This window comes from Saccopteryx bilineata, chromosome 2 (genome assembly GCF_036850765.1).
Source record: "Saccopteryx bilineata isolate mSacBil1 chromosome 2, mSacBil1_pri_phased_curated, whole genome shotgun sequence".
NCBI lineage: Eukaryota > Metazoa > Chordata > Mammalia > Chiroptera > Emballonuridae > Saccopteryx > Saccopteryx bilineata.
This window is the reverse complement of record NC_089491.1, coordinates 59,386,169-59,412,908: the sequence shown is the minus strand read 5'-3', so window position 1 is coordinate 59,412,908 and position 26,740 is coordinate 59,386,169. Positions and strand designations below refer to the sequence as shown.

General features: G+C 40.1%; 1 protein-coding gene across 2 annotated transcripts in view; it reads left to right on the top strand.

Annotated features, from left to right (window-relative positions):
• The window catches only part of PIP5K1B (phosphatidylinositol-4-phosphate 5-kinase type 1 beta), a 387,055-nt gene that overhangs the window by 196,204 nt on the left and 164,111 nt on the right, over nucleotides 1–26,740 (top strand). For both annotated transcript variants that reach the window (XM_066257135.1, XM_066257136.1), the window contains exons 4-6: nucleotides 5,481–5,611; nucleotides 15,736–15,853; nucleotides 24,614–24,766. In XM_066257135.1, coding sequence (XP_066113232.1) covers nucleotides 5,481–5,611; nucleotides 15,736–15,853; nucleotides 24,614–24,766 — 402 coding nt within the window. The remainder of the gene's footprint in view (nucleotides 1–5,480; nucleotides 5,612–15,735; nucleotides 15,854–24,613; nucleotides 24,767–26,740) is intronic.

Here is a 26,740-nt window from a genome sequence, read left to right as displayed (position 1 = left end):
GTGTACATAGATGTTTAGACTTATTGTTACTATTGCTATTATCTCATTGTTCTAGTACTTCTTAGCTTCAATCAGATTCATCTCCAGCAGAGAAAATACAGAGAACTACAGCAGTGAGCAATGGGAGATCACTGAACCAGGGGCCTTCCAGATCAGAAGGTCACTCCTGGCTCTGTCACACACTACAAAAGGAATTCAGATCAAGTTAATCTCCCAAAGCCACAGTTTCTTTATCTATAAAATGGGCATTATAAACCCTACCTATGTAATATTGTGATGATCAAATGCAACCATTAAAAAATAGTGCTTTCAGGCCTGACCTGTGGTGGTGCAGTGGATCAAGCGTCGACCTGGAACGCTGAGGTCGCTGGTTCAAAAACCCTGGGCTTGCCTGGTCAAGGCACATATGGGAGATGATGCTTCCTGCTCCTCCCCCCTTCTCTCTCTCTCTTTCTCTCTGTCTCTCTCTCTGTCTCTCTCTCTCTCTCTGCCCCTCTTCTCTAAAATGAATAAATAAATAAAAATAATTAAAAAAAATAGTGTTTTCAAATAATAATGTATTTATTATACAAATGCAAGCTGGCGTGAATTTTTCTTTTAGCATTACTCCCTGAACAAGTTTGGGTTACTAGTTACTAAACAAGAGCTATGAAAGTAAATGTTTGTGATTTACTCTGGGGTTATTATATGCTTCTCTCTTCACATTATCAAATATTTTAGAGGTTTTTCTAGTACACAGGCTTGTTGCCTCTGCTTAGCCCTTGAAAAACCTTGAATCAAAAATAGACTGTTTTGCTGTGTTCTGTTATCTAGAGCTGTATGTTTTAAAGGAGTCAAAAATCCCCCTTTGGAGTTAGAAGGGAACATTTCTTATATCTCAGTACTTTGAGAGCCTGCGCAGAGCCACACAGAGGAAACTGTGTGCATGTGAAGCCACTGACTTGCTAGTCTGCTGGTGGGTGTCCCCGACAAAGGAGGAGGGGGCTAGTGGCTTGGAGTTTGCAGGGAAAGAATTGTTGGTTGTAGAAGAGCAACCACAGTGGTATCCAGAAAGCTGTTTTTCATCGTCAGGACTTAGCAGTCTGCTAATCAGACACTCCAGTTTTGAAGCGTGTCTTGCTCAGGAGTGGTGGTGGTAGAAAATACTACAGCATCGCCCACCCGCCTTCCACATGCCTGATGTCCAGCAGGAAAATGTCAGGTGATGGGACTTTTACGCCTGTGACTCAGGAAACCACATGCCATGTTGGACACAACCAGACAACTTCCTTGAAGTAGAAAAGGTGCTTTTTAATTACACCCAAGTGAATCAACGATGAAGCACTTAATTTTACAGCGACAGGGAGAAAAAAACCTCAAGGTGTCATTCCTCCTTGTGTTTATACCTCCCATGCGGCTAGTAGTAACATTGACCGGGGTCAGTGTTAAATATACGGGTTTACCAAGTGGAACCTGAAGGTGAGAAGTGCCTTCTTTGTAGAAGGCATTAGGTTTGCCTACCTGCAAACCCAACAGTTTTTCTTGGACTTCTTTACCCATGGTTGCTTATGACTAGTAGCAAATAAAATATTTTATGCCCATTTCATCAACAGGAATAGCTCCTACCAAGCTGTTATCTTTGCTGAGGTCAAACAGCCAGACATAAAGAGAACTTATGTCTTTGATTTTAGGCTTATTTTGAGGAAAAAAAAAAAAAAGCAAAAAACAATGTGTAAGCAGCGTGAGCTTTGCTGCCAGACTACCACACACTAGCAATGAGACTGGGGCAAGCATTTACCTTGCTGGCTCTAAATTCACCACCTGTAAAATGAGTGTGATTGTTGCTAGTTTTCAGGGTCCTTGGAAGGGTTAAATGAGTTCAGAGATTCTCACAGAGGCAGCAGTGTATCTGCTTAGCAGTGTCCAAGTTAGGACTCAGAGCCAGACTCTTCAGATATGAGTCCCACCTCCACCTCTCCACTGTGTGACCTGGTATCAGTGACTAAACCTTCCCAGTCAGTCATATGGAGATAATAACAGTACATACCTTATAGGGTCATTATGAGGATAAAGAGTTTATATAACCAAAAGAACCTAAAACAGTGCCTGTCATTTAGTAAACACTATTAAGTATGTGCTATTATTCTGACAGATTGTAATGGTGATTGTGTTATCTATCATCCATCAAATGCCTGGCACAAATAGTTGATCAGAAACGATGAACTTTTTTTGCAAGTCCTATTATTATTTCCATCAGAACACTTGAATTTTAAGGAGCCTGAAGGGATAAGTAATACTGTTTCAAGTCTGGTTTTTGTTTTTATTAAACAGACATCAGCAGGCCTTTTCCAAAATCTTATTACTTTAGCAACTCAAAATGTAATCTTATACTATAGAAGGGAGATTTTTTTCAGTGCCCCTTAGAGCAGGGGTCAGGAAACTTTTTGGCTGAGAGAGCTATGAACGCCACATATTTTAAAATGTAATTCTGTGAGAGCCATACAATGACCCATGTACGTCATTACACATCATCCAATAAAAATTTGATGTTTTCCCGGAGGACAGCTATGATTGGCTCCAGCCACCCGCAACCATGCACATGAGTGGTAGGAAATGAATGGATTGTAATACATGAGAATGTTTTATATTTTTAACGTTACTTTTTTATTATTATTAAAGATTTGTCTGCGAGCCAGATGCAGCCATCAAAAGAGCCACATCTGGCTCGTGAGCCACAGGTTTCTGACCCCTGCCTTAGAGCAAAAACAAATTCTTGAGACTTACCCCAGACCTTCTCAATCAGAAATTCTGGGACTACAACCCATCTGTCTGTTTTTGGTTTTAGTTTTAAATGTCCATTGATGTTTTTAAAACTATTATTTTTAGAGAAGGATAAGTTGACAGAAAAAATGGGAGGAAGGTATAGAGATTTCTCAGATAACTCCTGCACGTGCACTGACTCCCCCATTGTCAACATCCCCCACCAGAATTGCTCATTTGTTACAATTAATGAACCTACACTAACATGTCATAATCTCCCGAAGTCCATAGTTCACTCTTGGTGGTGTACATTCTGAGGGTTCAGACAAATGTATAGTGATATGTATCCACCTTTATAGTATCATCCAGAGTGTTTTTCTTGCCCTGAAAATCCTGTGTTCTGCCTAATAATCCCTCCCCTCCCCCCAACCCCTGGCAACCACTGATCTTTTTACTGTCTCCAGAGTTTTGCCTTCAGTCTGTTTTAACGAGTGTCCCAATGATCCTCATGCTTTCTAAAGTTTGAAGACACCAGATATAGACTGCTACAGCCTTGACTACCTTCTGTTGCTGGGGAGTGGGGGGATCAACAAAGGCTTGGGTGCTGCATCTGTTTGACAGGTCTTCCAACCCAGGAAGTGTTAAATGACTGAATTAAGCAGAAATACGAGTAGTTCTGGAAAGCAGACTTATTTGGGGTGTGGGGAGGGAAAAGCAATTTTGAGAGCATATGAGTCTCTTGACAGGTCAGGAACAGGACATTTTGGAGTTGTGTCCTCTGGAAAGTGCTGATGTCACATCTGGTACCATACTGCTCTGAGTGATGGGTAGGAGAAGAGATGCCTTTTGAATTTTTATGTAAGCTTAAAATGAGGAAAATCATATCAGCCTTCAGAAGGCAGAGCTGTTGGTACAAAAGGTCACTAATGCCAGCTGGTGGCATTGCAGAGCTCAGAGATGGAGTATTAAAATAGCAAATGTGTTGTTTTTTAAGCACTCATTGCACAATGGGCTTGAGTTTCATCTTGCTGTCCTGGGATCTTAAGTAAAAAAGACACATGAAAAAAAAACCCCACCACAATGTTTTTCCACCTCCTGCAGGGAGGAAGTAGATAGTTAGGTAGTAGGTCCTCAGTCTAAGGGCTGTGTAATATTTGCAGTGGAGTAAGCAAAGCAACTACATGATGACTCCATGGGAAAATGATAGTGGAGGTGACTGAGCAGGACTAATTGATCATGGCCATTTCAGGTGGCGTTAACAAGTGTTTATTGGGAACCCAGCCCTGTGCTGCATGTGGTTTGTTTGGGGTTTGTTTGAGTGACTGAGGATTACAGTGCCTGAGGAAAAAAAATGAGTCTTAAGGGTGGGGTGGGAAAGTTGTAAGATACTAGTTTGATTTTGTATAGACTGCATGTGTGATGATAAAACATCCAAATAGGTTAAAAAGATCTGAGACATTTTTTGAAGCCATTAGAAATGGATTATCTACATAAGTAAGGAAATCCAAGGGTCAAGGATCAAACTTTTAGGGATACTGCATTATAGCAAAAAGAATATGAGAAGTTGGTGAAGAAATGAGAGACCACCACAAAAGGTGAAAGTGGTCCCAAGATCAGGTTCTATCATAGAAATCAAGAGGATACATTTTTTTTGAGAAGAGAGATATATTCTTTGATGTTAAAAATGTGAAGAAATAAAAAAGAATAAAGCATATGTATGTGTGTGGGTGGGGTGCTAAGTAAACATGTAAACTCAGAAAGTATTGTTTTACAGGACAGTTTATTTTTATCATATCCATTTAAGTCAGGGTTTCTAAACCTCAGCACTGTTGATAATTGCTTGTGATGAGAAGCCGTTCTGGGCCCTGTAGGCTGTTTAGCAGCATCCCTGGCCTCTACCCACTGTTGCCAGCAGTAACACTACCACCACCAGTTATGACAACCAGAAAATTTAAGTATTTATCTAGCTCCCTCTGCATGCATACATAGTACTGCAGTAACCACTTCAAGGCATGAAAACATGGCACTTTCAACATTAAGAAGAATTCATTCAAATTTTCCCAAATTGATTTATTCTTCTATATCTCCTATTATGTTGATTAGAAATATCTATAAATATATACTACACATACACATATACGTGACAGTAATTCCCCAAGTTAACATTATGTCAATTTAATTATGGAATGACATTGGAAAAGTAGTAAATTGGAAATATTGGTGATCCAATGCTATGTGTTTTTATCACAGATCATGTAGGAAATTTTGATTGTGAATTTGTGGCAATATTAGTAAGCAATTTCCCAAATAAATTTTGTGTATTCTAAAGACTCAAATTACTTTTAGCTCTCTCGCTTTTTATGAAGATAAACTATTCTTCCTGACCTGTAGGATTTTTAAAAATATGAGTGTATCCTTTACTTGTTTGTTAGAAGTTATGATGCTACATATTGAAAGTGTTCTACCAAATTTCTAAGTTATTAATAAAAGGAAGATGGAGATTTGGGATTGTAATTTATTTGACCTATGAAAAAACGTTTGCTAGAAAAGAGTACCACAAAAATAATTTCATGATAAGAAGGGTCTTTAATGTCTGGAATAAGCCCTCCATCAAAAGAAGCAACCTATCATCTTTTCAAACCTTGCTTTCTCATTGCTTAAAAACGAAAGAAAATCTAATGCCCGTTTTGCTGCTGAAAGCATTATTGAGGCTAATTCTGAGACCCATGTTTGCTTTGCAGACTGCATCATCTGCTATCAAAGGTGCTATCCAGCTGGGAATAGGATACACAGTGGGTAATCTCACTTCCAAGCCAGACCGAGATGTCCTCATGCAAGACTTCTATGTGGTGGAAAGTGTGTTCCTACCCAGGTAAGGTATTTTGTGTGTGCTATCCCCATATTAAAGACTTTTCTACCGGTGTGTGTGTAATGTACTGATGTACATGTTGGACTTTTAGCGGCCTCAAAGCAGCCCAACAGATTGTTACTTTCTGTTGCATCAGGTGGCTTGCATTTTCTACATGGAGATGGGAAATAGATTCCATGCTGTGGGCCAGTTGTAATTAGTTGTGACAATGCCTGAAAGACCGTGTGGAAAAGGACTTTCAGAGTCAGTGGGAAAGAGTGCAGTCACTACAGTAATGTCTGTATAGGTTTAGAATAGGAAGGCACCCAAGAACAGCAGCTGCTGCCAGGTTTTTGTTTCCCCTTAATTTAAAAGGTGGGAGGGGAAGCATGGTTGGGCATTGCATCTGACTGAGTTCACTCAGCTCCTTCTTTTAACTTAAGTCATTCAACTTAGCTTTCCTCAAGAAACCTTGTTAAGAATCCCAGTATTTGGATACCATCTTTGCAAAAACATCCAACTTACCCATTCATGCCACCTCTAACTTTATTGTATTCAGTGGAAAATTCAATTCAACAAATAAGTCTGAGATTGGATGTTGGTGATGGTTACACAGCATTGTAAATGTGCGCAAGGTCATAGCACTGTACACATAAAAATGGTTAAAATGGTGGGCATTATATTACGTCTGCTTTAGCAAAATAAAGTAAATAAAAAGTTTAAGTCTAGTACTAGCTTAATATAGGAAGAGAAATAATCATTATTAAATGGAAATGTTACCACTACTGATAGGATTTTTTATACAAATATTCTATTCTAGATACGGCATATTTTCCTATTATAATGTCTCCACCTTTACCTAAATGTGTTTTACTCATGGTCTAGAAAATAAAGAAAATGGTCTAGCAAATAAAAAAGATTATTTTGGGAGATTGGAGATAATTGTTTTGTCTTTAGGGCTATGAGGATTGACTTGTCACAATTGTTTTTTTTAATATATTTCTTCAAAATAAGCCATGAATTTTGTTTTTTAAAATTTATTGTGTTGACATGGTTTCAAGTGTACAACTTAATATACCATCTACCTGCATCATGCCCGCCATGCCCCATGCAAAGTCTCTTTCCACCCTCATTCCCCCTCTTTTTCCTTTTCCCCCTCCATACTCCCCCCTTTCCCTCTGGCTATTGCTACCCTGTTACCTGTATCTGTGTGTTATGTGTATATTAGGATTTTGGCTAATCCTTTCACCTTCTTTGATCCCATTCCCTTCTCCGCCTTCCCTCTGACAGCTGTCCATCTGTTCCCTGTGACCCTGCCTCTGTTTCTATTTTGTTCCTCAGTTTATTGTGTTCATTTGATTCCACATATTAGTGAGAGCATATAGTATTTGTCCTTCCCTGCCTGGCTAAAATAAATTACTTTTATTATTGATTATAACTGAACTTGTGTGAGAATAGCTGGAATGACACTTTTACTGTCAGTGTTTTCATTGCCTTATTTAGAAAAAAGAAATCTCCGGGCCCTGTTAGTTAGCTCAATCAGTTAAGTGTCATCCTAAAACAAGGTTGAAGGTTCAATCCCCAGTCAAGGCACAAATGGGAAGTAACCAATGAATACATGACTGAGTGAAAGAACAGATGAATGCTTCCCTTTTCCCTCCCCTCTCTCTCCCTTCCTCTCTCTGTCTCTCTAAAAATCAATCAATCAATAAAAAAAAAATTAAGCCCTGGCTAGATAGCTCAGTTGGTTGGAGCATCGTCTCAAGGAGCAAAGGTTACTGGTTCAATCCCCGGTCAGGGTACATACAGGAACAGCTTGATATTCCACACTGTCTCTCTCTCTGTGCCTCTCTCAAAAATAAATAAATAAATAAATAAATAAATAAATAAATAAATAAATAAATAAATACTCTCCAGAAGGATGCTACTTACATCTATCTATGTGTATAGGTGTCAACTCCTAGAAATAAGTGACTGTGCCCGTGTAATCACAATGGAGCCCATAAATATCCAGACAGCCTCATTTTCCTTTAAATGGTCTTGGCTGAAGAATAAAGTTGGTCTTTCAGAATTTTTGAAGTTTGTTTCTCTAGGGTCCTTGAACAGGTACGAGAATTAGTTTCTGTACAGAAAATGGACAACTCCAAGGCCTAAAAACAATCCTGTTTGCTCATGACGCCACTCTTCTTTCTCAGCTGGAAATTGTTCGATGTTTTGGGGTGTTTTTTTTAAGACTTTATTTATTCAATTTTTTTTCAGAGAGGAGAGAAAGAGAGAAAGAGGGAGAGAGAGAGAGAGAGAGAGAGAAGAGGGAGGAGCAGGAAGCATCAACTCCCATATATGCCTTGATTGGGCGAGCCCAGGGTTTCAAACCAGCGACCTCAGTGTTCCAGGTCGATGCTTTAACCCACTGCGCCGCCACAGGTCAGGCTGTTCGATGTTTTTAACAGTCTGTGTATCATTCCAAAAAAAGTATGCATGAACTACATTTTTCTTTTTAAAGTCAGGAAATAATGAGTTTATCTTAATCTTTCGGCATGATCTCATAGACTCATAATTCCTATAAATGTGTTTTTAGGATGTTCTGGCTTTCATGACTTTGTAGGCCTCCACTCAGACATGTCAATCTTATTTTTCTCTTCAGCTACATAGAACCAGGGGAATGGAGCACTTTTGTGGAGGAAGGCTGGGACTGAGTTCAGAGTGGTTGGAGCTGTTACAGCTGAAGATAGTTTATGAAGAAGGGCAGGGTGCTCCATCTTTGCTGATTGCTTCTACTCATGGTGGCCAATTAACAGAGCCAACCATTGAGGAGCACTGGGGAAATCATGACCCAACATGTGGTCCCCAGGCCTGCAGTATCGGCATCACTTGGCTTGTTAGAATGGCAGGTTCATGGGCTCCACCCCAAACCAGCTGAATCAGAAACACTGGAGGTGGGATCTAGAAACCTGTTTAATAATTCCTCTGGGTGATTCTAAGCACATAGAAGTGAGCCACTGACCTAGCACATTACTTCACATTTCAAAGGATAATCTTTCTAGTAAATACCAATTTTGTTCATAGATTTATTACATGATTCTTACAACTACTGAAACTCCAAATGATTTTAAAATTAATCTTAAATATTAAAATTATGTCTATTTAACAACTAAATTATACATGACACTATCATATACTTTATAATAAGGAGCACATAAATAAGGTCTTCATAGGCACTTTCTTCTTTTATAATTTATTTTTCAATTACAGTTGACCTACAATATTATACTAGTTTCAGGTGTGCAACATAGTGATTAGACATTTATGTAATGAAGTGATCACCCTGAAAGTCTAATATGCATCTGACAATATACATAGCTATTAGAATATTATTGACTATATTCCTTCCCTGTGCTGTACTTTACATCCTCATGAGTATTTTTATAACCGGCAATTTGTACTTCTTAATCCCTTCACTTTTTCACCCATCTTCCCAATCCCCTACCATCTGGCAACCGTCAAATTGTTTTCTCTATATACACGAGTTTGTTTCTGTTTTGTTAATTTATTTTATTTTTTTTAGATTCAACATATAAGTGAAATCATATGGTATTTGTCTTTCTCTGCCTGACTTATTTCACTTAATACCCTCTAGATCCATTCATGTAGTCACAAATAGCAAGATTTCATTTTTTATGGTTGAGTACTATTCCATTGTATATATACCCCATCTTCTTTATCCATTCTTCTATTGGTGGACTCTAGGTTATTTTATATCTGGCTATTGTAAATAAGGCTGCAGGGAACATAGGGGTGTATATATCTTTTTGAATTAGTGTTTTGGATTTCTTTAGATAAATATATCCAGCAGTGGAATTGCTGGGTCCATATGGTAGATTTTTTTAAAAAATTTTTTTAAGAACCTCCATACTGTTTTCCATAGTGGCTGCACCAATTTACAGTCCTATCAACAGTACAAACACTTACTTATTTGTTCATTTATTAATGATAGTCATTCTGACAGGTATGAGGTGATATCTCATTGTTGCTTTAATTTTCATCTCTCTCATGATTAGTGACATTGGGCATGACTTTATATATCTATTGGCCATCTGTATGTCCTCTTTGTAAAAACATCTATTCAGGTCCTCTGCCCATTTTTTTAATCAGATTATTTTTGGTAGGAAGTTGTATGAGTTCCTTATGTATTTTGGATAATAACCCTTATCGGCTGTACCATTGGAAGATTTTTTTTCTCCCATTCAGTAGGTTGTCTTTTTGTTTATGGTTTCCTTCTTGCGCAAAAACTTTCTAGTTTGATATAGTCCCATTTTGTTTTTGTGTTTCCCTTGCCTGGAGAGACATATTCAAAATATTACTAAGAATGACATCAGAGAGTTTATTGCCTATCTTTTCTTCTAGGAGCTATATGGTTTCAGATATTACATTTAAGTCATTAATCCATTTTCAATTTATCTTTGTATATGGTATAAGAAAGAAGTCTAGTCTCATTTTTTTTGCATATATGTCCAGTTTTCCCAACACCATTTGTTGAAGAAACTGTCTTTATTCCATTGTATATTCTTTCTTTCTTTGTCATAGATTAACCATAAAAATTTAACTCCTGTTTGTCAACCAGACTATAGTAAAATTAGTTTTATTATACATTGTTTCTCAGCAGTTCCATATGCCACAGAAAGTGAATAAATTTTGTGTCATGATTGTTGCAATGGTTTCACTGGGATATATACATGACAAAATTAATGAACTGTACACTTTATTGAATGCCAATTTTACCTCAATAAAGCTACCAAATAATGCTTCCTCCCTACCCACCCATACTTCTGCACTTGGCCAGGGGGGAGCATGAGAGAAGGTGGGGTGGACAGGCTCTGCTGTAAGCAGATGAAGCATTCTGAAGACCCTGGTGGCTCTAAAATTCTGTGATTCCACCAGGTCATAGGGAGAATTAATTGCTTGGGGTGCTTTGAGATGTTTTTATTACTACTGTTGTGAAGCTGCAAAATCTGTTTCCCTTAGCAACCAACTGTATCATGCTATTTATTTATTTGAAAATGGCTCAGAGTTATTTTTAGATATTATGTATTTGTTCTACAGATTATTTCATATTAGGGGTGGGAAAAGCTCTGGACCTGATTAAGATTTGAAGGGTGATATAAAAGCCCTTTCAACGATTTGGTTCTATGATCTTCCAAAATTACAAAGTAGATGAGTAGAGAATCATGACCATATCTGAATATTTTGATCCTAAATTCTGTTCTGCAGTCATAAACTCAAGGTAGTAGATAAATTTTCAAGTGCACATGGGATTAGGGGGAAAGGATGTTTCATAATGTTTGTACCATGTTTAGACTATTTAGTAGTTGCAACAGAGGTGGCAAAGGGAGGTAAAGTTTATAAGTACCAAGTATGAACCAAGCATAGTTTTACTGATATTGTATTTATGTCATATAGTATATAATAGTATTGTTATTACCATTCATCTTTACAAAAAAAACCCACCCTTTTTGCATATGCATTAACTAAGGCCCTGAGATAGTAAATGGCTTAATCAAAAGCCATTCAACCAATAAATGGTAAGGCCAGGGTTAGAATTTAGGAGTAGCTGGCCGAAGAATCTTGTGTTTCCCCACACTATGGTGATAAAGCACAGGAACAGCACTTCTGATTTTTTGAATCAGAAAAAGCATTTAACTTTTACCCTAGAATTCTGAACCTAAATCTGCCTCTCTGGCCCCTTGACAAGCAGCTCTATTCCATTCCTCCACGCCCCTCTAAGGGGCACCATCACTGCCTTCTCTGGGATGAGAAACAGGTTTGAATGCTGGCAGTAAAAGTTACATATCTTTCCATTTCAAGAATAACTATCTGGCCCTGGCCAGTAGCTCAGTGGATAGAACATCAGCCCGGCATATGGCCATCCTGGGTTTAATTCCCAGAGCATTCAGGAGAAGCAGTCATCTGCTTCTCCCTGCCCTCTTCTCTCCCTCTTCACCTCCCACAGCCAGTGGCTTGATTCATTTGAGCATGGCCCCAGGCACCGAGGATAGCTCCGTTGGAGCACATCAGCCTCAGGTGCTAAAAATAGCTCAGTACTTGAGCATCATCCCTAGATGAGGTTGCCAGGTGGATCCTAGTTGGGGCACATGTGGGAGTCTGCCCCCTATCTCCTCTTCTCTTACCTAAAATGGAGGAGAAGAAGGTGAAGGAGAAGGAGAAAAGGAGAAGAAAGAAGAAGAAGAAGAAGAAGAAGAAGAAGAAGAAGAGGAGGAGGAGGAGGAGGAGGAGGAGGAGGAGGAGGAGGAGGAGGAGGAGGAGGAGGAGGAGGAGGAGGAGGAATGATCTAACTAAAGGATTTATAAAAATTCGCCTGCATTTTAATCTCCTCACTTATAAAATGAAGCTGAGTTGGATGTGAGTATTATTGCAGAAAATGGACTCCCTGTAGTTTTGACGGACATGCTGTTCAGGATTTATTTGAATACCTAGTGAGTACCCTTCTTGGGGAAGAGAATTCCACAGAACTCTTATGAGGGTAATACATTATTCTAAATGACAGGCAAACATATATGTCAAAGGTCTCCATAGCTGTTGCCAGATATCAGTGCTAGATATTATGGTTTTGACGCCAACCACCTGCATTTCAAACAATGCTGACATAAACTCATCCAAGACTTGGATCTATATCTAGAACCACTGCTGAAAACCTCGCAGCTGAAATTTCCAAAGCCTCTATTTTATGCCTACAGGGGTAAGTGGGTTTTTCCCCTCAAACACTACACAAATTCCTTGAAGAAAAATGATATAAATCTTGTGAAGAAGTCTGATTTACTGCAGACTTGAATTTTGCTGAGTAGGTCTAGCTGCTGGGCATCTTCTGGTGGAGACCACCCAAGCTCAGGTCTGCAGGCAGACCCTTCCACTGGCCAGCAGACTAATGTTGATTGCAATTGTGTTTAACTGCCTAGCTAAGCATTTAGTACATGTGCTGAGGAGCCTGTGTTGGACATCTGTGGCCCAGTACCCACAGCCAGTAGGTCTGCCAAGGCATGACCTCAGAAAACCTAGGTTGGTGCCTGCTGGCTGGTCTTCGCTGAACGTGCTGTTTGGTTCTGCTCTTGGGCTTGTAACCCCTGACAAACTCCAGCAGAGGCCAACAGTCCCATTAGTATTCATTTCCTTCAGTAAAGCTTCATTCATGTCAAGCTGGTATTTGTTATTCACTGGAGCAGCTTAATCTGCAGTAGCAACCCCTGCTGCTGTGGTACTGAGCATGCTGTGTTCTGTTTTGGGTGTGTGTATAAAGTAATGGCTTTTAACCCTAATTTTTAAAAATATTTTAATGTGAATAGTAATGCATAGAAGGGTTTATCCTCATGATGTTTTTAAAAGGAAGACTGTGAAAAGTATCTCTTTGGTCCCTATGCCTTTTTTTTACCCAATGTCCAGTCCCAATTATCACTGTTACTAGAGGCATGTTTATTCTTCAAGGATGTTTTATGCAGATACCTGCCAAAAATATGTTTTTTCCTTTTGTATACAAATGGTGGCATGCCACAGGCAGTATCTGTATCATGCTTCTTTCACTTAATTTATCCTAGAGATCTTGCCATGTCATTACATATTAAGCCTCCTTGTTCTTTTTTAACATTTGCACAGTATACCAGTGTATGGCTGACCCATAATTAAGTTGACCAATCCCCTTGTAAGAGACATCTAGCTTGCTTCCAATCCTTCATCCTTACAAACAATGCTATAATGAATAACCAAGTACACATATGTCATTTTGTACATGTGTTACTTTATCTCTGGCATAAATTATAAGCGTGGATTTGCTGGATCAAAGAGTTATATACATTTATAATATTGACAAGTTATCAAAATATCCTCTATAGCAGCAGTTTTCAACCAATGGTTGATGGACTGGTGCCAATCCACTGGCAATTTCATGTTGGTTCGCAAAAGAGTTAACAGCCCTGATGTTGTATGAAGATTATAATCACTGGGTCTATAATCTTCATCTACTATCAGGGCGGTAAACTCTTTGTGGACCAGCACCCGTCTGTGGATTGGCAGTTGAAAACTACTGCTTTATAGGGAAAGTATCATTTTACTTTCCCATTAATACTATTTCAGCCAATTTCCCTTGACCTGTCCTATAATTTTTGGATTTTTTTCAATCTGATGGTCTCGCAGTGATATTTTCATTTTATTATGAATGATGTCAAACATCTTTTCATATGTTTGAGTCATTTATATTTCCATTTCTGTGAAGTGCCTGATTATATCTCTGGCTATTTTTTAATTAACTTTTTGGTCTTGTTCTTTTTTTCTTTCTTTTTTTTTTAAGTGCGAGGAGGGGAGATAGTGAGACAGACTCCTGCATGCTTCTGGACTGGGATCCACCAGCAACCGCCAGTCTGGGAATGATGCTCAAATCAGCTGAGCTATTTTTAGTGACTAAGGCTAATGCTAAGACCAACGAGCAATCCTTAGTGTCTGGGGCTGACACTCAAACCAATCAAGCCAGTGGCTGCAGAAGGGAAAAAGGGGAAGAAGAGGGAGAGGAAGGAGGAGAGAAGCAGATGGTTGCTTCTCTTGTGTGCCCTGACCAGGAATCAAACCTGGGACATCCATACACAGGGCTGTCACTCTATCCACTGAGCAAACTGGCCAGGGTCCTTTCTTGGTCTTTTTCTTTAATGTTGACGAGAGCTCTTTATATTGGGAGGTTAGCCCTTTGTGATATGCATTACAAATATTATCCTTTTTGTCATTTTTTAAAAACTATATAGCCAATTAATTCTTCCTGTGAAGTGTTCACCTCTGGACTGTTTCCTGTCATCATACAACCTCAGTCATCCATATTAAGGACTTCTTACATGCAGGCACCTGGCCATTCACATTTTATGCCTTTTGCAATTTCAGTTCTATAGGTTAGGTACCTCGCCTCAGGAATCAGCTTGTAAATGGTAGAGCTGGAACTCAAACCCAGGTCTTTCTGGACTACAAGGAATTAAGAGTGTCTTAACTACCACACTTGATATCCAGTGTGCTTTAAGAGAGTGAAAACTAGTCTTAATATTAGTCAAAGGAACACAGTCTTATTTGTCAGGGTGGTATCATGAAGGTCAGACCAAGATAAACCTGCATGGACTTTCGATGTTCCACTTAGAACATAGCAAAAAGAGATATTGCCCCTCTGTATAAAATCATATTATTTACTGGATTGTTCTAATTTTTCACAATGAAAAATTCAAGTACAGGGAGGTTAGGTGACTTGTCTGATGTTATACAAAGTGTATTTTATGCAGTAAAAATTTTTTAAAAATTGGTGATAAACATCAAAATTCAGGCTAGTGGATGCCTCTAAGGGGAAGGAAGGGCATAAGATCAGTAAAAAGTACAGAGGGGCTTCAACTATATGGATAAATTTTATTTCTTAAGCAGCATTTTGGTATCATGGATATTCACTGGTTTACACCTTTATACTTTATACCTTTCATATATTGTAAATATTGCAAAAAAATTCAAAGATGAATCCAGAAGAGGGAGAAAAAAAGATGATGTGTGTGGGAATGAAAATCAGGTTTTAAAATTTCTTTAAAAACATTGTTTCCTGTAATTCTGGATTTAAGAAAGACTTCACAGATTCTATTCCCATCCATTTCCAATTTGATGATTCTTGCTGTTGGTGAGATATTTTAAAAATTATTTCACTTATCCCTCCTTAAAAGTATTTATTTATCCAGTGTTCAAAATCTGTGGTCAAAAAATACATTTCTAAAATTGTTATACACACTAAACCCCAGATATTATGCCTAAAGCATGTCAACTATGGTTTCACCGGGGACGGTGTATTGATTTCCCCAGGAAGGAAGCACAGGGGGATGATGAAGAATTTTCAGGCCGAACACACAGTGTGACTGGCAGGGAATGCCTGCTTGGAGTGGCCCTCGCTGAGTTAGCATCTGTTTTTACCTGATGGCCACTAGCCTTTGCAACATGACCTTCACAGGACCCACTGTCAGGGGGCGCTTTTTCAAGAGGGGAAATTGGCCCAGGACCAGTAGAACTAGAATTTGAAATAAAAATTGCCTTTGCTAATATTCTCTTTCTTGTTCTTTTTAATATTTTAACTGCAGTGAAGGGAGCAATCTGACCCCAGCACATCATTACCCAGACTTCAGATTTAAGACATATGCTCCACTAGCATTCCGATATTTCAGAGAACTTTTTGGTATCAAGCCTGATGATTACTTGGTAAGAACCTATAATTTTCCTTCCTTTTCCAGAAATGTGTGATGTAAACATTTGTCTCATAGCAACAGTGACAAGCGACTTGTGTCTCTCGGGAGCACAGTAAAAGCTCCAAGTTTCATAATGATTATAAATTCGGCTTCAGAACATGTGCTTTCATTATAGTTTTTAACTGATGGTTACAAAATCTGCCATGGTAATTGATACTTAAGTAACTGTGGTATTGGTTGCTCCTCCAGATAATTATTCTAACAGATATATTATAAGTAGTTCTAAATATTCCAGCCAATTTTGCTAATTGTATTCTATTTGAAAGCCTTTCTATTTTAATTGCCTTCTTTATGCCATTTATCTCAAACCTGCCTTGGCCCGCAACCATTCTCACCTTGACCTAATGACTTACAATTAAATATCATTTTAAAGAAACTGGATAGTTTTGTTCACAAAATCTCTCTATGCAAAAAAAAACAAAAAACCTCTCTATAGAGGCTCTTTTTAAACATGTTTTTATTTGGTACAAGGGCATGTTTTATCTTTAGCTTTGTCTGTTCTCCCTGTCTGCCTTCTGGCATGCAGCAGGTACAAACATAATAGCTTTTTGTGAGGTAGTCTGATGATCCCTCAGAGTTTTACCTTATTCCTGTTCAAGGAGTCAGGAACTGCCTTTCTCTTTCCAGAGGAAAATGGTTTATTGCATAATTTGATCACTGTTAACACCCTGGGGCTCTTCAAAATAGGTTTTCAAGAAGCTGTGGGAAGGATGCCATCAAATATTTATTGTTCATCTCATTCTGAATGATATTAATAAGACTTGACTAGATCCTGGAATAACGCTTTGCAAAGGAAGTATAGCAACATTTGTCCTTTATATCAGAGTATTTAAAATGTATCTTTTAATTTGGGTACAATGTAAATGATTAAATTCCAAGCTGATTCTCTTTTGTGCCGATGACAATACATGAATGACCCTCTTCTTTAGCTCAGCCCTGAGAAAATAATTTGACTCCTTCCCAATGAAATAATACTGGTTACTCAAGACATATTAATAAGTCTTTATATAGCAAGTATAATTGGATAGAAAGTCACTAGGCATCCTGCTGTCCTGAAATGTGTGTCCATGTAGCTGCTGCCTCACCATACCCCTTTAGTTGAATGTCAGGTGACTCTATCCAACATTACCAGCCCTGACATCCCAGCCACTCAAGTACACAAACATTTGGGGGAGGGGTGTGATCCTATGTTTATAGCCATTCTGTAATTACTAAGGGTCAGTGTCATTCAAGGGATGTGTTTGGGGGACCCGGTATGGTCTTAATATCATATTATTAAAAACAAGATCAATCTGTCCATTTCTGCCACATATTAGAAATTAATGAATTCTCCTTCTGATTTTCTTTGAGTTTCTGTCGGCGAAGGAGGTGCCATAGACTTGCATTTCATAACACGGATCCAATCAGTGGGATGAGAGCCAATCAGCTGCCTGTCTCCCCTTCACCCAAGTCCACCTCTCTTCAGCCCTCCTGTGGCCATTGACCTCCAGGCTCAGAAGCCGTGCTGTCACTGTTCTGTCTCACAAAGTTGCTTTCTTTTGGGAAGGCCTATTTCTGAAAAAGTTCTCATGTAGCTTTCACAGTAATGATACTTTAAACTGGAAAAGTTACTTTCATAATGAGGTTAGAGTATTTACAAAGGAGCATAGGAGACTAGGCTGATGATGGCTCTGGGAGCAAAACTCTTCCTTCATGTACCTGACAAAATGTAATCATTGGGTATTCTGAACACCTAATGTAACCAAAATACTTTGCTAATAATGATATGGAGATTCAAAACATTATAATTCATGATATTCAAACAACTTAGAATCTAATTGGAATGATGATTGGTTTACATAGGACAACTCTTCTACTAGGCAGTAAATAAAACTGAAGTAACACATTAAAAGCTCCAGGATTTCCAAGGAGAGAGGGGTCTTTTACTGTTGGATTGATGGTTTAGGAGGGCTTCTTATGGGCATGGTGTGGTGTAACTGTGATTTTAAAATTATAAAGGATTTGAGTAGGTGGGAAATCAGGGAAAGGTATTGGAAGGGACCAGGTGAAGGTGACTGTGATACCAAAGATGCAAATGCATGAAATATTTAGAAGGACTTTGAATGGGCCAGTACAGCAAGAGGGGAAGGTTTTGATCGGGAGTATTAGAAATATAGGGCCAGATAATTGAAATAAACAGATTTCTTTAATTATAGGAAATTAGTGAAATGTAAAGACTGACTAGATATTTGACAACATTGAGGAACTATTTTTTCGGTGGTTTGATGGTATCGTGGTTCTGTTTTAAAGGAGTTCTTCTCCTTAGAGACATGTACTGAGATATCTATGGATGAAAAGATTTGATGTCTGAGATGCTTCAAAAGAATCCAAGGGAAGCAGGCAAGGGTATGGTTGGGGGTGTAAAGAAAACAATATTGGCCACAAGTTGATAATTGTTGATGCAGAAAGACAGACCTGCAGGTTTCGACTGCACAATTCTCTTTACTTTTATATATGCTTGAAATTTTCCATGATAAAAAGTGGGGTCGGGGGCATAGGACCAGGCATGTTAGTGTCCTTTTGTTTGATTTTGTTTTCCACATCCCTTATAACTGTACACACAGTTCAATAACTAGGTCCATCTTGAGCCTACAGGAAACATAAAAAAGACAGTGGCTCTCTAGCTAAACATGGCCTGGTCCCCAATGGCTATAGCCACACACTTGCCCTGCACAGGGGACACCCACAGTCCAGGACCGAGGCAGCTTCCCCTCTAAGTCGTGGACCTTCTAGATGCTCACCTCCAAACCACTCAATCTAGGGACCCCACCCAGTGACCTGGAATGCAGTAGTTGAGGAAGGGCCTTTTGCATGACACAGCATGCTTCTGAAAGTCAGGTATAACCCTCAGAGACTTTCTAGCTGACCCCTTCATTTTAGATGAGGAGTCTGAAGCTGGGGTGAGTGCAGGGAGAGCCCAAGGTTACCCACGTTGGTGGGGACAGTGTCCATACCAGAACAGCAGCCTCCCCATTCCCCCCACCCCACCCGGTGTTTTACTTGTACCATCTGGCCTCATGCTTCCCAATTCACTAAGTCACAGGCCTCATTAAATGTGGTCTAAAGGTAGGTACTCCCTAGCCCATCAAACTGTGAACTGTGATTATCCATTCTGAAGAATACAGCCAGAGATCTCAAACACCCCTCGCCAAGTACATTTTGGAAGAGCTAAGCCCAAATAAAGCACAGAGAAAGAAAATAGGATGCACTTAAAAAACTGTGTGAAGCAAAGAGGATACAGTGCAAATCACCAAGTGCAATCCCGTCATCTGTCAAACTGGGGCTGTTCAGACCCAAATTTGTAAAGATAGACTGATCTAAATAGGGGGAATGGAGGGTAATACTATGTAGTGATTGAAAACTCTATAGATAGGCTTGACATTGGATCCTCATTATATGTGTGTATTTCTCCTTAGTTTTGTGCTGTGGCATCTGGATTTCAGTCTGAATTATTCTGTTTATGATCTCACTTTTATTAAAATTCACCATGTGCATGCTGATTTATAAGTGTCATCTCGAAACATGCATAATTTGGATTGTGAGACAGCACGGTGGAAGTGCTTCTGAGTGCCCCACACAGCAGTGCAAATGCGTTTTCTTTCTTATTTGTTCCTAAATAAGCACCTCCCAAGGGAAGGTGAAGGGGCCCTGGAGCCTTTTTCCCATCCCTGCTTGGGCAACAGGCCTTTGGTTCACTTTCTTCTCCACCAAATCCAGCGTGATTTATATAATGTCTTTTCAGGTTCACTGATACCAATAAAAAAGGGAGCAGAGTGAATATTTAACACAGTCAAGGGGAAGAAACAGCAGGAAAGATGATCTCCCCCGCACTGCACAAGTTTACATTGTTAATTTGCCTTGGCAGCGCCCAGCCCGGTTGTACTCTGCATTCCTGCCAGTGGGTATAGGAGGGGGCTCTGCAGGAAATAGAAGCCAGAGAATGAATACCTTGGAACAGCTGGCGCAAATGAAAGTGCCTGGAAGGCTCATAAAACCCAGGAGTACACATGGGGGCTTGTTGAGCATGGCTAATTAAAATGTTCCCATCTCTCCTCCTTATTCCGTCTTAAAAGACAACATTTCAGTGAAGGTTGCTTAGAAGAGAACATTGTAACAGAGGTGTAGATTGAGAAACCATAGAATTACAGATGACAATGGTACTATCTCTGTTCAGTATTATGATGCCAGTTTATTGCACATTAATGCTGTGCTAGCAGAGACATCCCCCCCAAAAAAAGGTTATTAAAATGCATCAAAACAATTTTGGCCCTGGCCGGTTGGCTCAGCGGTAGAGCGTCGGCCTAGCGTGCGGAGGACCCGGGTTCGATCCCCGGCCAGGGCACACAGGAGAAGCGCCCATTTGCTTCTCCACCCCTCCGCCGCGCTTTCCTCTCTGTCTCTCTCTTCCCCTCCCGCAGCCAAGGCTCCATTGGAGCAGAGATGGCCCGGGCGCTGGGGATGGCTCTGTGGCCTCTGCCTCAGGCGCTAGAGTGGCTCTGGTCGCAATATGGCGATGCCCAGGATGGGCAGAGCATCGCCCCCTGGTGGGCAGAGCGTCGCCCCTGGTGGGCGTGCCGGGTGGATCCCGGTCGGGCGCATGCGGGAGTCTGTCTGACTGTCTCTCCCTGTTTCCAGCTTCAGAAAAATGAAAAAATGAAAAGAAGAAAAAAAAAAAAAAAAAAAAAAATTTATTTTTCCCTATATATTTATAAATTACATAATAAAGGAGTATTTGACAATTAACTCACCAATGAAATAATCTCTGTATTATGTCACTGCTTATAGAAGAATTTGAGACTAATTGAGAGCAGATGTTTAGGTCTGAACCATTTTCTCTAGACAGTTCTTCCTGAATCACCCCCTAATTTCTCTATTTACAGCCTCTAATTTTCACATTCTTTGTTTTTCCTCCTATTCATAAGAAGGTTCTGAGCCAAGAATTCAAATCCCATGAAACAAGGTATTAGAATTTCTGGAGTCAGGGTTCTGTCTTCACTCTTTAAAAGACCTTTATTCTCCAGGGTCTCAAATTCATGATTTTACAAAAGACCCATCTTTTTTCTTGCTTTTCTAAGAATGTGTATCTTTGCGTAGCCCTCCCATCAAAAGAGTCAGGCTACCGCCCTCAGTACATCCTAAAGCACCACCAGTTTTTCCTCACCTGCCCGTGTACTGCAGGTTACGTGCCTCTCTCTCCCCTGCAGGTGGTCATGTAATAAAAAATAGCACCAGCCATATAGCTAAGTGGTCAGCCTTTGCCCAGGGTTTCAAAAGCATCCACTCTAAAAACTTTCAACAGCTTTTATGTAGGTATTATCTTTGTTTTAGAGATAAGATTCTTTAGACTCCAAGGTGCTACGTTACCTACTCAAGGTTACATCGTAGCCGCTGGCAGAGCCACAATTTTACAAACATCAGTTGATTCCAAGTCCTGTGCCCCTGCTACTGATCACCCTGCCACGTGGACAGTGCACTCATGGCAGGAAAGTGCCCTCTGCTTCCTCTTGGCTTCCATGGCATCCTGTGTGCAGTCTGATGGCTATTTTTGTTTTCCTACCTTATCCTCAACTTATCCATAAAGGCTGAGGCTCTAGTGCTGCTCAGCCAGGGAGCATCAGGAAGCAAGGCAGGCGGGAAGAGCATGCCATGCGATGGAAGTTGCCCGTGACTGTTAGAAAGGTAGTAAACACTCACTTTCTTTTCTTGGAGAATTTTGTTTCCTTTATACATGGTGCTGTCAAAGCAAGATCATTTAAACAGTGACATCTAGAAAACTGTTTTTTCTATTCTTTGGACTTGGATATTCACAAGCCCAGATGAAGAGCTTTGGGGACTGTTCAGCCCCATGTTTTCAGAGGCCTCCAGCAGAAGATAAGGTTTTTTTAAATCTCTGCCTTTGCCACTCACTGGGGCTAGTCTGATCACACATATTCGTCTCCTTACCATTTGCTCTGCATCCTGTGTTTCTCTAGTCAATCATGTGGATTATTAATGAAACACTGAACTCAACAACCATAAATTGAGTTCTCTGCTAGTTTTGGGAACTTTTGGTGAGATTTACAGCCCTTCAGTTATTGGTGGAGTTCAGTCATCTATTCTACTTGACAAAAATTTACTGAATGTTCACTCTGTGAAGGCCCAGGTCCTGAACTGATCATGGCAAATGATATTCATAGTTTCTGCACTCATTGAGTTCTGTGCTCTAATGGGAGCTTGGAAGAAGTGAATAGGCTATTAAGGTATTTTGTGGTGACTTCTGTGATGAGAACACCCAGTGCCAGGAAGCAGTTGCTCTAGCCTCGCAGAACCAGGAAGAGTTTGCTGGAATGAATGCCAGCAGGCTGCAAGCCACAGTCCTGTAACAGCCTCCTCTCTGTGCTCCCTGCACCTCCCTTCCCCCACCTATGACGGGGTCTCAACACAGCGGATAGAGTGCTGCTCTGCCCCAAATCTTCCCATGGCTTTCAGTTCCCCGAGAGAAAAGGCCATCATTCTTAAAGAAACCTGTGGCATCCTAGTGCTCTGGCCAACTCGACCTTTCTGGCCTCATCCCTTTCAGCTCTCCTCGTTGTTTACCGGCTCTGGCCACTGGCCTCCTGTGCCTTGAATTCTCCAGGTCGCAACACTTTTGCATTTGCCCTTGCCTCTTCCCAAAATGTCCTCGCCCCTGCCTCCGATATTCCTGATGCCTCTGCTCAAATGTCGCCTTCCCCGAGAAGATTTCAGTGACCACTTACTGAAAACTTATTGCAATCCCCCTCATTCTTTCCTAGTATCTTTGCCCCCTTTTCGTGCTTCATTTTTCTTAATAGCACTTACTGTATACTCTGATGTATAATTTCTTTACTTGTCTGTTTCCTCTTACTAGGGCGGTGATAGCGAACCTTTTTATAAAAACCACCCACTTTTGCAATGCAGTCAACCTGGTCCCTCCCGCCCACTAGTGGGCGTTCCAACTTTTATGGTGGGCAGTAGCGGAGCAACCAAAGTATAATATAAATAAAAAGATAGATTTAACTATAGTAAGTTGTTTTATAAAGATCTATTCTGCTGAACTTAGCAAAAATCTGACATAAAGTACTTGGTAAGTAATTATTATTATATGCTTTAACTTTATGTAATTCTGTTTTATCAATTTTATAAAGTAAAGTTACTTCCCTACTTTATAAATCACCATTACTGTGGAACCGGTGGGCGGTTAGAAAATTTTACTACTAACAGAGATACAAAAGTGGGCAGTAGGTATAAAAAGATTGACTACCCCTGTTGTAGAGGCTCAGTAGATATTTCAAATGCTGAGTGAAAACATGAATGAATGGTAGTCAACTAGGTGAAGATAGTATGGAAGCTGTTTCCAGTAGAGGAAAATGCAAAACCCTAGTAGCCAAGAGTGTGTGGCACATTTGATAAAATGGGAAGTAGCCCTGTATGACCAGAGCTGGAATTTAAAGAGGGACGTGATGAGAGGAAAGACTGGGGGGGCAGGGCTGGACCATCCATGACCTTGAAATATCTGTTAAAATTAACTTGGGTATTATGTTCTCTGTAGACAGTGGAAACCACTGGGAGCTGTCAAGGCATGGAAGGACATGCTCAGATTTTTATTTTAGAAAGATCCTTGGTTTCCCAATGGAGAATGCACTGGAGGGCTGGGGAGTGGACAGTTGAGATGAGGTAGAGCCTACCATAGTAATCAAGGCATGAAATGGTGAAACCCTTGAACTTAGGGTTTTGGTGAAAGAGATGTCATGAAAGGAGTCGGTATTATGAATGGTCTGGATATGGAAGGTGAAGAAAAGTAAGGCATTAAGGATAATGCCCGAGTTTCTTGTTTGGGGAACTAAGTGAATAATGCTTTCATTCTCAATGATAGAGGAAAACAGAGAGAAGATAGAGGATGGGGCGGGGTCAGATGATGTAGAGTCACCCTGCATGGTTGTGCAGGGCATGCACTGTCCAGGAACACCTGGCCAAGGTGAAGAAGCAGAGCCTGGAATCCAGCCTCTCCTTTCCAACCTTGTCTCTGGCCCAGCACCATATCTGCCAGGAGAAAGAGGCACCTCTTTCTAATTCACAAAGGCACCATATGGAGTAACCACTGCCTTGGGATTAATTTGACTTTGAACTTGTTGCATGTTAAGTGTTTGGGATATCTATTAAAAAGTTAGATGCACCAGTCTGGAGTCCTAGAGAGAGATCCTGGCTAGAGATACAGATGATAGAGTCATCCTCTTGTTGAAACCATGAATGGATAACATCCCTGGAGAGAATAAATTGTGAGAGAATAGGTGTTGATGTTCAAATACACAGTGTGGATGATACCTTTAGTTATTTATGGGCACTTATTGGAAACAAAACATCCTAGACATCACTACTGTTTTAGTAATCTCATTGAGCACACATGATGATTTATGAGTCTGTCATATACACTGGAACAGGAAGGGGCGTGTCTATGTCCCATCACAGTACGTATTATTAAGATAAATGGATCAATTAAAGTTTTCAAAATCTCACAAAGAGCCTTCTTACTCTACCTGGAGCCTATTTGGAAAGCTCATGGAAAGTGCTTCCTGTTTCAGAATGGCCAAGATAGGTAATGCTGTGTGATTTCCCTCCTTGGAAGCACCATATACATCAACTATATCTTTAAATGTCTATTTATTTACTCTTCTAGTATTCCCTCTGCAATGCACCTCTAATAGAGCTGTCCAACCCAGGAGCCAGTGGGTCCTTGTTTTTTGTGACCAGTGATGATGAATTTATTATCAAAACAGTTCAGCATAAAGAAGCAGAGTTCCTTCAGAAGCTGCTGCCAGGCTATTACATGGTAAGTAACTGCACAGAATTAAAGCTTCTACTTGAGATTTAATTACTTCAAAATTCTTCTGTGTTCTTTTTCAGGGGCTCTTTTGGCATGTTTCTTTCTCTTTGGCGAACTTTTTTTTTTTTTTTTTTTTTTTTTTGCATTTAGACTATACTGTGACATTTGTTGACCAGATCTTTAAAAGCAAAATAGGACTGAGTAGTAGTCGAGTATTGCTGTTGACTCACTTAGTCCTGGGTTCAAATCCCAGCTCAGCGATCAACTAACTGTGTAACCATGAGTAAGCAAGGTAACCTCTCAGCCTTAGTTACCTCAGTCTTTAAAAGCTGGGGAACACCTATTTTATGTGGTGGCTGTGATAATAATACCGTAATTTAAAAAGATACAGGATGTAAGATAAAGGAAGTGATGCATTTATTGCAAAGCTCTTTGCACCCAGTGCACAGTAATTAATATGAGTGGTTAATATTCACTGAACACTGAACTCTGTATTAAGCACAGCTGTAAGAGCTTTGCATGCATTAATCCTCATGGAAATCTTGGATACCTGAGTCATTGCCGTTTTGTAGATGAGTGTTTAAGACAAAGATAAATGGAATACGTTACCAGGGGTTATTCAGCTGGTGATCTGGGATTGAACTATAAGTGCTGGAGTTGCAAAAGACTGTATCTTCAACCCCTGCACTATACACCAGAATGTATTCAGGCATAACTACTATGCCTCAGAATTTAGGATTTCATAGGTTAAACATGATGACATGAAAATCACCTTCCAAGTAATGGAAGAGACAAACAGTAATTTAGTCTAGGTGAATTTACTAGACATTTAGCCCAAGTTTTTCAAAAATGTATACTTTTCGGCCCTGGCTTATTGGCTCAGTGGTAGAGCGTCAGCCCAGCGTGTGGAATTCCTGGGTTCGATTCCCAGTCAGGGCACACAGGAGCAGCAACCATCTGCCACCCCTCTCCCTTTTCTCTCTCTCTCTCTGTCTTTCTTTCTCTCTCTCTTCCCCTCCCATAGCCATGGCTGGATTGGCTCGAGTGAACTGGCTTTAGACACTAAGGATGGCTCCATGGCCTCACCTCAGGCGCTAAAAAATGCCTCTGATTGCAACAGAGCAATGGCCCCAGATGGACAGAGCATCGACCCCTAGTGGGTTTGTCAGGTGGATCCTGGTCGGGGCACATGCAGGAGTCTGTCTCTCTGCCTCCCCTCCTCTCCTAAAATAAAATAATAAAATAAATAACTTTTCTTCCCTGGGCAGTTGGCTTAGTAATACAATGTCAGCCTGGCGTATGGAAGTCCCAGGTCTGATTCCTGGTCAGGTCACACAGGAGACGCGACCATTTGCTTCTCCACCCCTCCCCCTCTTTTCTCTCTCTCTTTCCTTCCCACAGCCATGGCTCAAATGCTTCCAGTAAAGTTGGCCCCAGGCTGTGAGGATGGTGCCATGGCCTCACCTCATGCGCTAAAATAGCTCAGTTGGCAAGCAACAGAACAGCAGTCCAGACAGATAGAACATCACCTGGTAGGGGGTTTGCTGGGTGGATCCCAACTGGGGTGTATGCGGGAGTCTGTCTCTACCTCCCTGCCTCTCACTTAATAAAAATAAGTAAGTAAATAAATATTTTTCCTAAGTAATCTTGTCATTTTCCTTTTTTTAACTGACAAATTTGTTGTCAAGATTTTTAAAAATTTTGTTTAGAAATTAAATTTAATGGAGTGACATTGGTCAATAAGAGTATATAGGTTTCAGGCGAATAATTTTGTCATTTTTATACCTCGCATTTCTTTGTACATTCATAACAATTGTTATTTGTGATTGGAATGGCTACAGGAAGTTTAGATTTCAGAAGCCCCAGTTCTGCTTTTCACTTACTATGAGAGGTGATAACTATCATCTTTGTTTTAAAACAAATTGATGAGATGCTACACAGCTCATTTATATGTAAAAGATTATTTAATTCCAAAATCTG